Source organism: Balaenoptera physalus (assembly GCF_965194825.1).
Source record: "Balaenoptera physalus genome assembly, chromosome: 21".
NCBI classification, from domain to species: domain Eukaryota; kingdom Metazoa; phylum Chordata; class Mammalia; order Artiodactyla; family Balaenopteridae; genus Balaenoptera; species Balaenoptera physalus.
In genome coordinates this window covers 12,059,694-12,073,971 of record NC_138902.1, presented here as the reverse complement: position 1 = coordinate 12,073,971, position 14,278 = coordinate 12,059,694, and the positions used below count along the sequence as shown (strand labels likewise).

The 14,278-nt window shown below is 51.6% G+C and overlaps 1 protein-coding gene across 2 annotated transcripts; it reads left to right on the top strand.

Annotated features, from left to right (window-relative positions):
* The first annotated feature begins 64 nt into the window (after positions 1 to 64).
* Positions 65 to 14,009, top strand: GINS4 (GINS complex subunit 4). Of its 2 annotated transcripts, none has more exons than XM_082444370.1 (8): positions 65 to 257; positions 923 to 1,037; positions 6,002 to 6,088; positions 6,916 to 7,029; positions 10,000 to 10,097; positions 10,262 to 10,350; positions 12,731 to 12,821; positions 12,912 to 14,009. In XM_082444370.1, the coding sequence occupies exons 2-8, from the start codon at positions 942 to 944 to the stop codon at positions 13,006 to 13,008; spliced, it is 672 nt and encodes a 223-aa protein (XP_082300496.1). In that variant the 5' UTR covers positions 65 to 257; positions 923 to 941; the 3' UTR covers positions 13,009 to 14,009. The 2 variants fall into 2 exon arrangements, with proteins under 2 accessions (XP_082300496.1, XP_082300497.1); XM_082444371.1 differs by lacking the exon at positions 65 to 257 and adding an exon at positions 368 to 676.
* Positions 14,010 to 14,278: the final 269 nt, after the last annotated feature.

Below are 14,278 nucleotides of genomic sequence, written 5' to 3'. Positions count from 1 at the left end.
GGACGCAATCCCCGCCCCCAGGGTGGGCGGGGCCGTCTGGCCGTGATTGGTCAGCCCCGTCCATGCGCAGTGACGTTGAGTCCGGACGGGAAGTGTCCAAGAGGAGCGCGGGAGCTGAGAAGTGGAGGGTCAGCTGCGTCCCGGGAAGGCCTCGCGCGGACCGTTCTGCGGCTGGTGCTCCTCGGGCTGCTTCCCGCGAGCGTCCAGCCCTCGCCACCCGCCAACCCGGAGTGCCTTCGCAGCCTTCCCAGGCCCGGGTGAGCGTCCGAGTGGGACCGCTGGGAGTGCGCGCGCGTCTTGCGCGCGCGCCTCGGGGAAGGCGGTGACCCTGTACTCGTGGCCCCGGGAGGCGAGCGGGAGGAATGTGCTCTTCGTGTCCCTAGGCTCCGGGGACGCGCCCTCGTCCCCACCACCCGCCTTCCTAAGCCCTTTGGGTCACCGACCGGACAAATGTTGCTGGGCCTTGTGGCTCCAGGAAACGGGCATGGATTGGTTTTCCCAGCAATTTTATTTGCTTGCTATTAGTGAAGGGCCGTGCTGAGCGCAGGGGCTGCACAGGTCACTGTGTCCCCAGTCCTTAGAGGTGCCAGGATTCATATTAAAGCTGAAGTGAACGCAGCCCCCCGAGGAGAGGACCTCCTCCTGGAAGGCAAACAGATAATTACTGCAGGGTGTGGTAGGTGCTCAATTCAGGGTGCACGTGGAAGCCCTTGTAAGGAGTGATCGCTTTGAGAAATTGATCCCTGACCTAAGATTTGAAGGAAGAGGTGAAGAATTACAAAACCAAAACCTATGAATTCCCTAGCCACTGCCAGTGAGCCTCTACAACCGCAGTAAACCTTTCCCTTTTCCAGGTACGTAGTTGCGTATTCTTGAAAAGAAATGGAACACACAGCATAGTATGGGTTCTTTTATTTATTAGATTCCTGGTTTCAGAGAAGATGACAGAGGAACTGGATCTCTCGGGACAGGACTCTGATGCGGGGAGTGAGGAGGTGGTCCTGACCCCTGCAGAGCTCATTGATAGGCTGGAACAGGTAAGCAGCCCAAACAGAATCCCCCTGCTCCAAGCTCAGCCTTTTTATTTAGTCCAGCTGTGCAGATGTCAGGAATCAGGAAATGAGATGGAACTCGAGGCTTATTTCAAGAGAAGAGAGACCTCATCTTATCATCTACACAGAAATAGGAAGTAGGGGGACAGCCGGATAGAAACCTCATAATGTCAGACACAAAATCCTCAAGTGGGGCCAGCGAGGGTCAGCTTTGGGGACATTTATGACAACAGGTCACAGAGCAAAGGATCTGCTGGTATTTGCGGGGACCGCAGAAGTGCTTGGTAGAGACTTGTAAGGTCTAGAAAGTGCTGAAACACCTTTAGGAGAAAACTGGTCTTATTCTTCCTTTTCCTCCAAATACTTCCTTTTGTCCACCGTTCTGTATGTTTCCACTGCTTACCTCAAACCACTTCTGGGTTGTTTCTCCTTTTAGTCATAATCACTGTGGTTTACTGAGTATTTCCTGTGTGCCAGGGCTCTTCACAATTGTTGTCTTAGGAGTTTTGGTAGTTTCGGAGTTCAGACTACCTGTGTTTAAATCCCTGCATGCCACTCGTTTTTTCTTTAATTTTTTAAATTTTTTTTAAAAAAATTTTTGACTGCGTCGGGTCTTCATTGCTGTGTGCGGGCTTTCTCTAGTTGCAGTGAGCGGGGGCTACTCTTCGTTGTGGTGCGCAGGCTTCTCATTGCGGTGGCTTCTCTTGTTGCAGAGCACAGGCTCTAGGCGCGCGGGCTTCAGTAGTTGCAGTACACAGGCTCAGTAGCTGTGGCACGTGGGCTTCAGTAGTTGTGGTGCACGGGCTTAGTTGCTCTGCGGCATGTGGGATCTTCCCGGACCAGGGCTCGAACCCGTGTCCCCTGCATTGGCAGGCGGATTCTTAACCACTGCGCCACCAAGGAAGTCCCCACTCATCTGTTTTACAACTTAAGCAGGTTGTATAGCTTGTCTCTAGCACTTCCCTTGACTGTCCGTTGAGATAATAATAGCGGCTGCCTCACAGAGCTGTTGTGAGGATGAAATGGGGTATTATGTGTGAAGAGCTCAGAGTGTTGTCTGACATGTGCTGAGCGCTCACTGAATGTTAGGTGTGAGTGGTCATAATCAGTACAACAACGCCCTGAGGCAAGCACTATTGTCATCTCCATTTTACAGATGAGGAAACTGAAGCTTAGCAATTAGAGGTGTAAAGTAACTTGCCAAGGTCACACTACGGCAGCAGAGCCAGGATGTGAACCAGGTCTCTTTGATTTACTACACCTGCTGCCTTATTCTTCTCCCTCTCACCGCCCCTTTCCAGAACTCTCTCATGTTTGTTACTTTAGGATTCTTCATTCTTTCCTACCATTACATGCCAGCGTGAGCAATAAAATCCAAGGAAGTTCATTTTAAAATTATGTCTCAGACCTTTTTAAGAATCTGGTAAAAACTCTGGCCCTCCCTCCCAGAATAATGCACATACACACCCATGCAGAACTTTGCATGTAATTTCAGGAGATTCACAGACACCCTGAAAATTTAAAACCCAATGAGATATCACTTATACCTATCAGAGTGGCAGAAATGAAAAAGGTGAACAGTATCAAGTGTTGGCAAGGATGTAGAGAATTTAGCACACTTGTATACCACGGTGTGTGTGTAAATTGGTACAGTCACTTTAAAAAAGTAATGTTATTTTCTGGTCAGGTTAAAGAAGGCACACATGTCTTGTGGCCGAATTATTCTACTCCCGGGTGCGTACCTAGAGTATGGCATATACACATAACGAGGGAGAAAAACAGCAGTAAAATGAGTAAAAGCTCCTGCCACAGCATGGACAGCTGTCAGGAACATCACACAGAAGAACAAAACATAAGTTGCTGAAGAAACCCTCTGTGTACCGTTCAAACCCTTGCAAAGCTGTCGTCCAGGGCAGACCTTGCCAGCTTGGTAGTGCTGCACACGCTGAGGCTCTGCAAAGGCTCAGATGCTGACCCTCGCCCTCCAGGTCAGCCGGGCCCAGACTGCTGGCATCTTCTGGGTGTCCTAAGGGCTCCCTGGAAGGCAGCCCAAGGGGGGTGGGGACTGGCGGCCTTGGCAGGGGGTGAGCAGGAGTCACACCTGCGGCCTGATGCTCTCCTGCCCCGAGGGCAGCCACCGCCTGGACAGCTGCTGTGTAGCATGGCCTCGGCGCCGGCCTGACAGGCCACTGATGAGCACAGCTCCGGGAGCATATGTAGGATACTCTTGAATGCTGGTAAAAATACGATTTAAAACTTGGTACCTAAAATGCAGAGTTTCTCATTTTAATGGTCGTATCAGTTTGCTAAGGCTGCCTAACAAAGTGCCACAGACTGGGTGGCTTTGCTGACAGAAATTTATCTTCTCAGTTCTGGAGGCTCTTCTGTCTGAGACGAGATCAAGGTGCTGACACGGTTGGTCTCCTCTGAGGCCTCTCTCCTGGACTTGGAGATGGCCGCCTTCTGTGTCCTCATGTGCTCTGTCCTCTCTGTAGATAATTTCCCATAGAGAGTGAATGTACATAAAGAAAAGAAGGTACCCGGGACTGAGCCTTGGGAAACTCCATGTCTGTGTCCTCTTCTTCTCCTCCTACAAGGACAGCAGCCGTATTGGATTAGGGCCCACCTAACGACCGCCTTTTAACCTAACTACCTCGTTAAAAGACCGCATCTCCAAATCCAGTCACATTCTGAGGTGCTAGGAGTTAGGGCTCTAACATACAAATCGGCAGGTGGAGGCGGCACAGTTTCACCCGTAACAGTGATAAACAGGTTGTCGTTAAAATTTTTTTGATGCAGTCATTTCAAACAGAGAACTTGATTATTTTTAAAAAGATTATGAACTTAAATACAAGTTTCTCACTAAAAATCTTGAAAAGATTTTATTTGAGCATTTTGTACTAATATAAACTTTCCCCTACTGTTATATGTTTTATTACCATGATTTCATACTGTAAATGAGAAATCTCCCCCAAATCTACTCCATTTTACCCAGTATATCATACAAGTGCTATCATTTCTTTGAGTGCCCTGTCATGGAAAGGTTGGTAAGCACCATGTAGAGATACAAACAGAAGTAATGAAACTACAGAAAATTAGTCACTAAATTCAGGCTAATGATCACCTCTGAGGAGGGAGGGGACGCAAGGGGACTTGTAAAATGATGATGATATTCTTTAATGAAGCTATGTGCACATAGGTGTTTATCAGTATTCTTCATGTTATTATGTATTTCATAAATATTTTTGTACCTATTCAGTATTTAATAAAGTCAGGTAAAAACAAAACCTCCTGGGCTTCCCTGGCGGCACAGTGGTTAAGAATCTGCCTGCCAATGCAGGGGACGTGGGTTCAAGCCCTGGTCCGGGAAGATCTCACATGCCACAGAGCAACTAAGCCCGTGCGCCACAACTACTGAGCCTGTGCTCTAGAGCCCATGAGCCACAACTACTGAACCCACGTGCCACAACTACTGAAGCCCGTGTGCCTAGAGCCCATGCTCCGCAACAGGAGAAGCCACCGCAATGAGAAGCCCACGCACTGCAACAAAGAGTAGCCCCCGCTCGCCGCAACTAGAGAAAGCCCATGCGCAGCAACGAAGACCCAGTGCAGCCAAAAATAAATAAAATAAAATAAATAAATTTATTTTTTAAAAAAGAAAATCTCCTGGGCGTCCCTGGTGGCGTAGTGGTTGAGAATCTGCCTGCCAATGCAGGGGACACGGGTTCGAGCCCTGGTCTGGGAAGATCCCACATGCCGCAGAGCAGCTGGGCCCATGAGCCACAATTACTGAGCTTGTGCATCTGGAGCCTGTGCTCCGCAACAAGAGAGGCCGCGATAGTGAGAGGCCCGCACACAGCAATGAAGAGTGGCCCACGCTTGCCACAACTAGAGAAAGCCCTCGCACAGAAACGAAGACCCAACACAGCCATAAGTAAATTAATTAATTAATTAATTTTAAAAAATTAAAATAAAACAAAAAAAATCCATTCATTAAAAAAAAAATTACTGTAATAGGCGTTCAAAGTCATTCCATGTTTAAAAAAAAAAAAAATCTCCTGCTTTATAAGTTCTCTGTGACAGTTTGATCTTTTCTCATTCATTATGCTACTTGAAAAGACAGATTGTCTTTCTGGTTAATTTTATATATCTGCAACACTATTCCAGAAGCTTGAGCACCTGAAAAAAAAATTTTATGGTAGTAGCAATACCAGTATTTAATAATGCGTCTGAATGGTGATAATTGGAGAAGCAGAGACTTAAGTGTGTCAAAATGAATAACTGGAACATGCTTGGCCTGTAACTCTGAGCTATGCTAGAACTCAGTTTCCTGTGATTGAAAGATAAGTACAGCTTCCTCAGTCACCAGTGGATACTTCAGTTCCCTAAGCCTTGGTAATTTCTGAAATGTACTAAGCATCTGGGCCTAAGTCATAAATTAGGGATTTAACATCTTATTCCAAAAACTGCTTAATAGATAAATCTCCATTTCCTTTGTGATCCTTTGTACTCTTGGGCAGTTAGTAAATAACGTAATCTGTGTTTTCTCATTAACAAGGTAAGGATAACTATATCCATTTCATCTCAGTTATGATAGTGATGAATGAAAAAATTATAAAGTGCTCTGAGCTGAATGGGAGGGCGCTGGTGCCCCCTGGTGGGCAATAGCAGATACAGACTCTGGTGCCCGGTGACAGGTACCGAGTGGACACCAGGTAGGGTTACTCTCAGCCACAGGTGTACTGACAACACAGCCTTTCCACTAAAGGAAATAAAAAAGCCGTCATTAAACATATATTGTCTTCAAAGCATTTCCAGTATTTCCAACCGGTAGACAATTTCTTTGCTGAGGCGGCTGTGATTTTAGGGGTGAGTACTGACTCACAGGGTTATTTTGCTCCATTGTGAGTAATGCCCCTTTGTGCGTTTTTCGGGCCTTGTTTTTTTAGGCCTGGATGAATGAAAAGTTTGCCCCTGAGCTGCTGGAAAACAAGTCGGAAATCGTAGAATGTGTCATGGAGCAGCTGCAGCACATGGTAAGAGGTGCCTCCCTCAGCATTCAGAGGAGGGCAGCTTAGAAGGTGTGTCGGCGTAGTGAGAGGCTGTAGGCTGATAGCAAATCCGTTTCGTTGGGCCCAGCCTAGTTTGGGTTTTTTTTTCTTTTTTAATGTTGCATTAATTATCTACATTTACAAAGCCTGGGCGCTCCTATGAACATGTGGATGTCAGCTTCTAAAAACCTGTCCTCAGCATTCCTGCATTTGTACATGAGAACAGCTGACCAGAGCAGGGTAGGGACCGCCCCTTCCAATGTGCTCCCCAGGCCCCCAGCTCCTGGCTGCCCACCTTTCTCAGGTAGCTTACCTGCCTGGCCCCGAAGCCTCTGAGTGTGCGGCCCTTGCCCCAGATGAGCCGGGCTTCAGTCACTGTCAGCCTCAGGGTAGCTTTGAAATGTTGGTATGTTACAGTTTCTCAACTGGTGTTTTAAGTACTTTCGAGACCCTTTAGACATTTCTTCTCTCTGCTGCTGTCCTTTACACTCAGGTTGGGGTTCTTCAGGGCCCTTCTGACCAACCAGATTCAGATTCTATTCAAATGGTCATTTTCTAAAAGTAAACGAGTGCTGTCTGCACTTTATGTCATGAGACTGTGGTCATGTATTGTTTGTGTAGTTAAGAAATTAGAAGGAAACGAGAGCCCTTAAACGATGAGTTTTTTGTTCTCCTCTGACCTAAATGTAGCCTCTGAGTCCTTAATGTTGCCAACGATGATGGGCCTTGTGGGCCGCGTGCTGATTGAACAAAAAAGGTCCTCAGTCTTTGACTCTCATGTTTTTTACAAAGTTCTTTTTCTCTGCTAACAGGAGGAAAATCTCAGGAGGGCCAAGAAGGGGGACCTGAAGGTCAGCATCCATCAGATGGAGACGGAGAGGATCCGCTTCGTCCTGAGCAGCTACCTGCGGTGTCGGCTCATGAAGGTTGGGAGGCAGGGGGCGGCTGTCGTGCGGGCTGAGGGTCCTGGGAGGAGCTGGAGGGTCCACGGCCTGCAGGTGCCGCTGAGGCCCCACGTCAGGGGAGCCAGAGTCGGGAGGGCGGGACTGTTCTGGAGAAGCATCGACGGCACGGTTGTCTCCCACCTCCAGGGACACTTTGTCTGCTGCGCGAATGGCCCCCCCGGAGTGACCGTCGGGCGGTGCTGAGCGTGGAGGTGTTGGCAGTGGATGAACAGGGAATACTGACCAGAGGGGACCTGGTTTTAAGAACTGTTTTGCATCTGTCATTAAGTCAATGTCAAATGGGCCATGCTAACGACATTCAGCTATATCTGTGTGGCCGTCTAACTTATAAAAACGAAATGGCAAAACATGCTAATTTCAATGACGTCTGCTTTAACCCTGGAAGTTCTTACCTCCTTGAAGTTTCTTCTCGTTTGGTTCCACTTCTTCTCTTAGTTACTACAAAGCAAATATGCTTGATTCTTGAACACCATGGGTGTGAACTGCGTGGGTCCACTGATACACGGAATTTTTTCAGTAAATATTTGCTGTAAAGTGATCCGAGGTTGGTTGAATCCAGATGCAGAACCAGGGATACGGAGGGCCGACTGTAAGGCGGGGGTAGGGGAGGGCTGCTGGCACACTCGACCCCGAGTTGTTCAAGGGCCAGCCGTACCCTCTACCATGTGAATGCGCTTCAGATACTGAAGACAGCTCAGAAGGCTCCGGAGAGCCCTCTCAGCTAAACATTTCAGCCGTTTATTTCCATTTACTCTCCTGGTCTCTTCCCTGAAAAGGTTTATCAGTATCCTTCTTAAATTATCCCACCTACAGGGGAACAGAGCTCCCGTTGTAGTTTGGTCACTTTTGTGAAATGCAGGATGATCACTTCCCTTCTCCTGGATATCAGACTGGTAGTAATGCCACCCAGCGTCATGCAGCGTCTGACGGACACATCACCCTGGGTTCATTCCGCACTCGCCATGAGCACCAACCTCTTTTGAAGTTTTTAAGCTGCTGTTACTATGATTACGCCATCCCGTCACTATCCTGTATTTCCATGGCTTGATTTTTGACCCTTCAGTGTAGGGCTCAATACTTGTCCCTCTTCAGCTTCTTTTTTCGGGCCCTTTCCCTGGTCTCTGGATCCCAATCTTGTCACCTAGTGTATTAGTTATTTCAGCGAGTTTCATGAGTGTGTCATCAGAGGTCTTATCTGGTTCGTTAGTAGGACTGGACCAGTGGTCCACGTCCCGCCAGAGCCTTCCCCGCTGATCGGCGTCGGTCGGTTGAATCCGTGTTCTCCTTTCACTCATTCCTGCGTCTCCTGGTCTGTGCTGTCACCCAGCACCCCCGCTACAGCTTGTCCACAAGGACGTTAAAGACATCATCACGCATTTTGAAAAACTTGAGACGCGCTATGCCTCTCCCCACCCTCCGCTGCCAGGCCGCTCAGTTTTTTGGGGTGTGTGGTGAGGTGAACGCTCTTCACGCTCACCGCTACTTTCCTTTGAGTTCACAGACCGTCTGTCTGTAAGGCCACGTACGACGTGAAGGACGCTGATGTGTGTTGGAAGAGTCCCCTCCTTTGTACTTTTGAAAATCAGGAAATGTGTCTGCCTCTAATCTTTCCCACCTCTTCTGAACTCGGTGACTCTGAGATTCTGAAATGGCATGTATTTTTAGTGCACAGAGTGATACAGTAGCAGCGGTGAGCCACATAGGACAGGAGAAGGTGCCTCGCACACTCAGACTCCGTGCAGACGAGTATTTAGTTCATCCTGGAGCACAGTCCGCCCAAGCCGGGAGACCTCTCCCCTTCAAGGATAAGTGCTGCTTTACCTCGGCCTTCAGCTCCTCCTTGCCGTCATCGTGGTCCTGCTCGCAGAGAGCGTTTCCCTGGCGGAGGTGATCGTGAGAGCTTTGACTCCAAACGAGAGACTGCCCTTCCTGGTTCCTGACCACACACCTTTCTGTAGCTTTTAGCTTTGTTGTTGTTGTGGTAGTTCTTAGCATTCTTCCCAAGCCTCACCTCATTGTGGGTTTTATCCTTGCTGCTTATATTGTTTTTTGTTGTTGTTGTTGTTAATAAATTTATAAATTTATTTATTTACTTTTGGCCGCGTTGGGTCTTCGTTGCTGCGCGCGGGCTTTCTCTAGTTGCGGCGAGCGGGTGCTACTCTTCATTGCGGTGCACGGGCTTCTCATTGCGGTGGCTTCTCTTGTTGTGGAGCACAGGCTCCAGGCGTGTGGGCTCAGTAGTTGTGGCTCGCGGGCTCTAGAGCGCAGGCTCAGTAGTTGTGGTGCATGGGCTCAGTAGTTGTGGCTCGCGGGCTCTAGAGCGCAGGCTCAGTAGTTGTGGCGCATGGGCTTAGTTGCTCCGCGGCATGTGGGATCTTCCCGGACCAGGGCTCAAACCTGTGTCCCCTGCATTGGCAGGAGGATTCTCAACCACTGCGCCACCAGGGAAGTCCCTGGTTATAGTCTTGTAACTGAGCGTCACTCTCTGTCTGCTTAAATGTTCTGTGTGTGTCTCTCCAGCCTCTGTATCTGTTTCACTTCACAGCTTGTACAGTTGTATCTGTACAATGACATAGAAGTGCTGAGTAACAGCCTCTTCCTTTCTCTTAACTTCCATTTCCAGTTGTCTCACCAGAGTTTCTTTCATGAAAGCCTCTCATCCTTTTTAAACTGTCTTCCTTTTTTGAGCCCTGGCCTTTGCTCCAAATTCTCTGAAACCTGCCTTCGTGAAGTCCAGTGTGTAAGTCTTATGATTAGAAAGAGTCTCAACCATGAAAACGTGTCATTTTAAGAGTCACTTTCCAGATTAACCTCGACCTGTTTCAGAAAACTAGCGTGTGCGCCACTGGAATCAGACGAGACCTTCGCTGACACACTTGATCAAACTTGCTGATGGCAAAAAGCGTTGACAGGTGTTTCGTGTCCCCACAGATAGAGAAGTTTTTCCCTCACGTCCTTGAAAAGGAGAAAACACGCCGTGAGGGGGAGCCTTCCAGCCTTTCTCCGGAAGAGTTTGCCTTTGCCAGAGAGTGAGTAAGCAGCGAGCGTGGGACCCGCCTTTATTTCCCTGGCTTGCCAGTGTGAGTTTGGTGGTTGTGTCCCTGAGGCCAATCGCAGGGCCACTGCTGTTGGTCTTATAGCCCTGGTGGCTCCGGGGCATGTCGTCACTGCGATGTGGGTTTGTGTGTTTTAGGTACATGGTTAACACAGAGACCTACCTAAAGAACGTTGCCTTAAAGCACATGCCTCCTAATTTACAGAAGGTGGACCTCTTGAGGGCAGGTGAGCGGAACATTCTCCTTTCGGACATCCCGAGGGGCCGTAGTTTACACCCCACGTATCTCCAGGTGCCTTAGAATAGCATCTTCATCTCCACTCTCTTCTCTCGAACTTGGGCAAATAGGTGCATAGATAGATCAGCAGAAAAGGGACAGAGGGGAAGGGTTCTGGGTTAAAAACCAAAAATCGTGAAAAGCAGGTGCCGGGGTAGCGATTTCAGCATCACTTTTGTGTTCTTCCAGTTAAGAGGAAATTCTCGTAGCTGCCACTGTAAGCGCAGACTCACCCGTGTACGCAGTCACCTCCCGAGGGTCCATTCTGGGCGAGGAAGATGCCGGGGTCTCTGGCCTCCGGGGGCAGCAGCGCCCCCCTCACAGGCTCCAGGCCATGCAGGGCATGTCTCCTCCCGGGGGGCGTTAGCTGGGAGGCTGGGACACCTCCGGGGGCAGCAGCGTCCCCCTCACAGGCTCCAGACCATGCAGGGCCTGTCTCCTCCCCGTGGGGGGGTATTAGCTGGAAGGCTGGGACACCTCCGGGGGCCCCTCAGGGCTCCTGATCTCCGCTTGTGAACAGCCTCCCGGCTGTGGGAAGGGGAGCAGGACAGATGGCGGGGAGGCGCCAGGGAGGGAAGCACGGCCATCTCCTCTGCCTCTCGCCCCCTTGCTGGGTCCCGTGAAAGTCTGCCGAGCCCAGGGGGCGGCCCTGGTGGTAACCCCTAACCTTGGATCAGCCAGCAGGGCCCCTGGCGTGTGGCCTCCAGTCACCTCCCCAGCCTTTCCCAGCTCGCCGTGCCCACGCAGGACCTCACGGGGGCCTGGAGTCCACGGGTTCCCAAGCTGAGTCCAGGACAGCCAAGCCCTGGGCGTCCCTCAGGGCCGCGCTCTGAGCCCTGCCGCTGGCGGGGGACTTAACCTCGGCTGCCACAGCTAAGTGGGGCCGACAGGACGGGGGCGCCTGACCAGCCGGCGTGGATCTTCTCTCAGATCTGGAGGCCAGAGTCCATGGTCAGGGTGCTGACGGTGTTGGTGTCCCTGAGCCCCTCTCCTTGGCTTGCAGGCGGCCGCCCCCTGCACACGCACCCTGCTGTCTGTCCCTCTCCTCATCAGGTTGCATCAGGGCCCAACCCTGACGGCTTCATTTTGCCTCTTTAGAGGCCTGGTCTCCAAATCCATTCCCGTCCTGAAGTACTGGGGTTCGGGGCTTCGGCGTGTCATCGTGGAGGGGACACCAGGAGCAAGCCCGCCACGTGCCGGGCTTGTGGAATTCTGAACTGGTCGTTTTGGTGAACCTGCCTGAGGGACACAGGAGGCCCAGTCCATGTCCAGTTCGGCTTTCGTCTGCACTCATGAGTGGGGCAGGGACCACGTCCCTGACCACTGCCCAGCGCCACCTGTCGTGTCCAGTTGAGCCGGGTCCAGGCCGTTGCCCCAGAGCTGCTTCTGCTTGATGCTGGCCGACGCCTCCTAACGCTCATGTGTCCTTTGTCCTGGGTCCCTTCCAAGGACCAGAGCCGGGCGCCTAGGGCTGGCGCCCTCATGAGATCAGAGCCTTGCTCACTTAGCCCAGATGCCCCCTGGAGCACGGAGACCACAATGGCAGGGTCGTGGGAGGGCGTTGTAGCCTAACATCCTTCGAGGGTTTCCTCAGATCAGCAGCTGCCCAGTGGGCCCAGCTGACCCTGCTGAAGTTGGAGTCTCTGGCAGGCCCAGAACCCCCGAGCAGCCCAGGGGACCCTCCCCGGACCTTTGCGGTCAGTTATCGTGACCCCCCTCCTGTAGACAGGGAACCGAGGGCAGCCCCACACCTGCGCTGGGCTCTGAACACTGAGTTGTCTGGTGGGTTCTCCGGACCCCGCAGGTGATGGGGTCCTCTTGGCACAAACGGAGCCACAGGCAGGGAAGGACTGGAGGAGCTGCCAACGCGGGGCACTTCCTGGTGAGGTGCTGGCTGGTGGTAGAGAGGGAGGGGTGCTTACAGCGTGCAGCCCGTATTCATCACCCTGATGTTCAGGGCCATCGCCGTGTGACCCAGTCTCCCTAACATCCTGTCCTCCCACCCTTTATACAGACAGACTTTCTGGCCCGATTCACACAGTCTGTCCTCCTAAGACGTCATGCGTGTTTCTCCCATGACCCTCGCTCTTCCTCCCAGGCGCCCTGCAGATCTTAAGTCCTCGTCACTTGTCAAATGAGCGGGTGCCGTGTGAAACCTTGAGGGAAGTATGCTGTTTCTAGAGGGAGCCAGATCTCTCCTCAGATCCCTGCCCCCAAGATGCTTTTACATCAGGGGTCCCTTTGTGCCTGAGGCAGTTAATCCCAGCAGCTTCTCCATCTCGATCTTGTTAGCTGAGCATTTTCTGATCACACTGTCGTCCTCCTGGCAGTTCCCAAACCAGATCTGGATTCATACGTGTTTCTGAGGGTGAAAGAGCGACAAGAAAACATACTGGTAGAACCGGAAACAGATGAGCAGAGGTGAGTGGCGTTCGCGTCGAGGACGGTGGGAAACACTCCTCCCCATGGGGCTGTAGCCGAGGTCCGCGGGGACATTGTTCTCTTTTCCAGGGACTATGTGATCGACCTGGAGGAGGGCTCACAGCACTTGATCCGATACAAAACCATCGCACCCCTGGTCGCTTCTGGAGCCGTACAGCTGATTTAAAACCGGAAGCAACTAACCAAGAGTGAGGACGTGGAACGTTAGAGAGCGTACTTGGAAACCCCTCGTGTCAGCCGGTGCCCGAGGACAGGAACTTTTCCCGGCAGTGCCATGGGTCACTGGGGCATTGAGATCCGCTCGGGGCAGATCCCTCCCTGGCCACTCCAGCCAGGATCAGCAGGTGGGGTCATCGCTCTGCCGACCCCGCGGCTGGGCAGGGACACGGAAGCGCCCTTCGTGGTGGTGTTTGAACTGAGGAAACACCGAGGCCGAGGTGGTGCGTAGAAAGGCCTCGCTGCCTGTGATGAGGGGACTGGTGGGCCCCGACCTGACAGTGGCAGGAGCGCTCCCTCAACCCTCCTGGTAGGAAGAGTGTAAATAGTTTAAACCGTGTGGCCGCCCTGTGTAGTATGTCACTGACTCGTGTAAACTCACCTCCTGGAGCCTCTGCTCTCGGACTTAAAGCCAGCTTCTGCCATGCCTCACTGAGCACCACAACCCGTGAACTAGTAACCAGGTCTCGGTGTCACGGCAGAAGGAGCCCACGGGCAGTTCCCAGCGTGTGGGCTAGTGAGGTGCATCCTCCCCGCGGCGAACTGCAGCGTCGGGCGGTCTCCCGGGCCAGCCTGCAGGCCATCTGCCGGCCTCGACCGGGGCCCCGGGGGCAGAGCAGCTGCAGCTCTCCTGCGCTGCCGCCTCCGCAGCAGCCGTTCCTTTGTAGGCTCTTCACCTTCCCAAGGGAAATGGATGAAATTAAACTCGGCGAGTGGACAGCGTCTCGGTGACGCCCGAGGAGGGATGTACACACGTGACTCGTCTTTCCTTGAAACGTGATACAGAGCAACTGCCTTCCAGTCTTTCTTGCTCGATGCAAAGGCAGCTTTTCATCTGCATGATGTTGGCTCTTGGAGTAATCAGTGTGACATTGCTGTCATTTCCAAGAGAAATCACTGAGTGAAAGCAAGGAAGGTTTTATTCGTTAATAAAAAACGTTTTATATCTCACGCAGTGCTTTATTTTCTCCAGAGCGCTTTCACACTCTTCAGCCATTCATTAAATAAATGTGCAGTGAGCACACAGTGTGCCGGGCACAAGTCCACCACACTGGGGCTCCAAGCCAGAATGAGATGGTCGCTGACCCTGCTCGGGTGGGAGAAGTGCCTTGAAGAGAATTAGAACGGGGGGCTCACGGGGGCTTCACCAGCATGACTGGGCGCTCTGAGAGGCTCTCACTCATCTCAGTGACTCTCACAGCATTAGGCTGAGGTCTGAA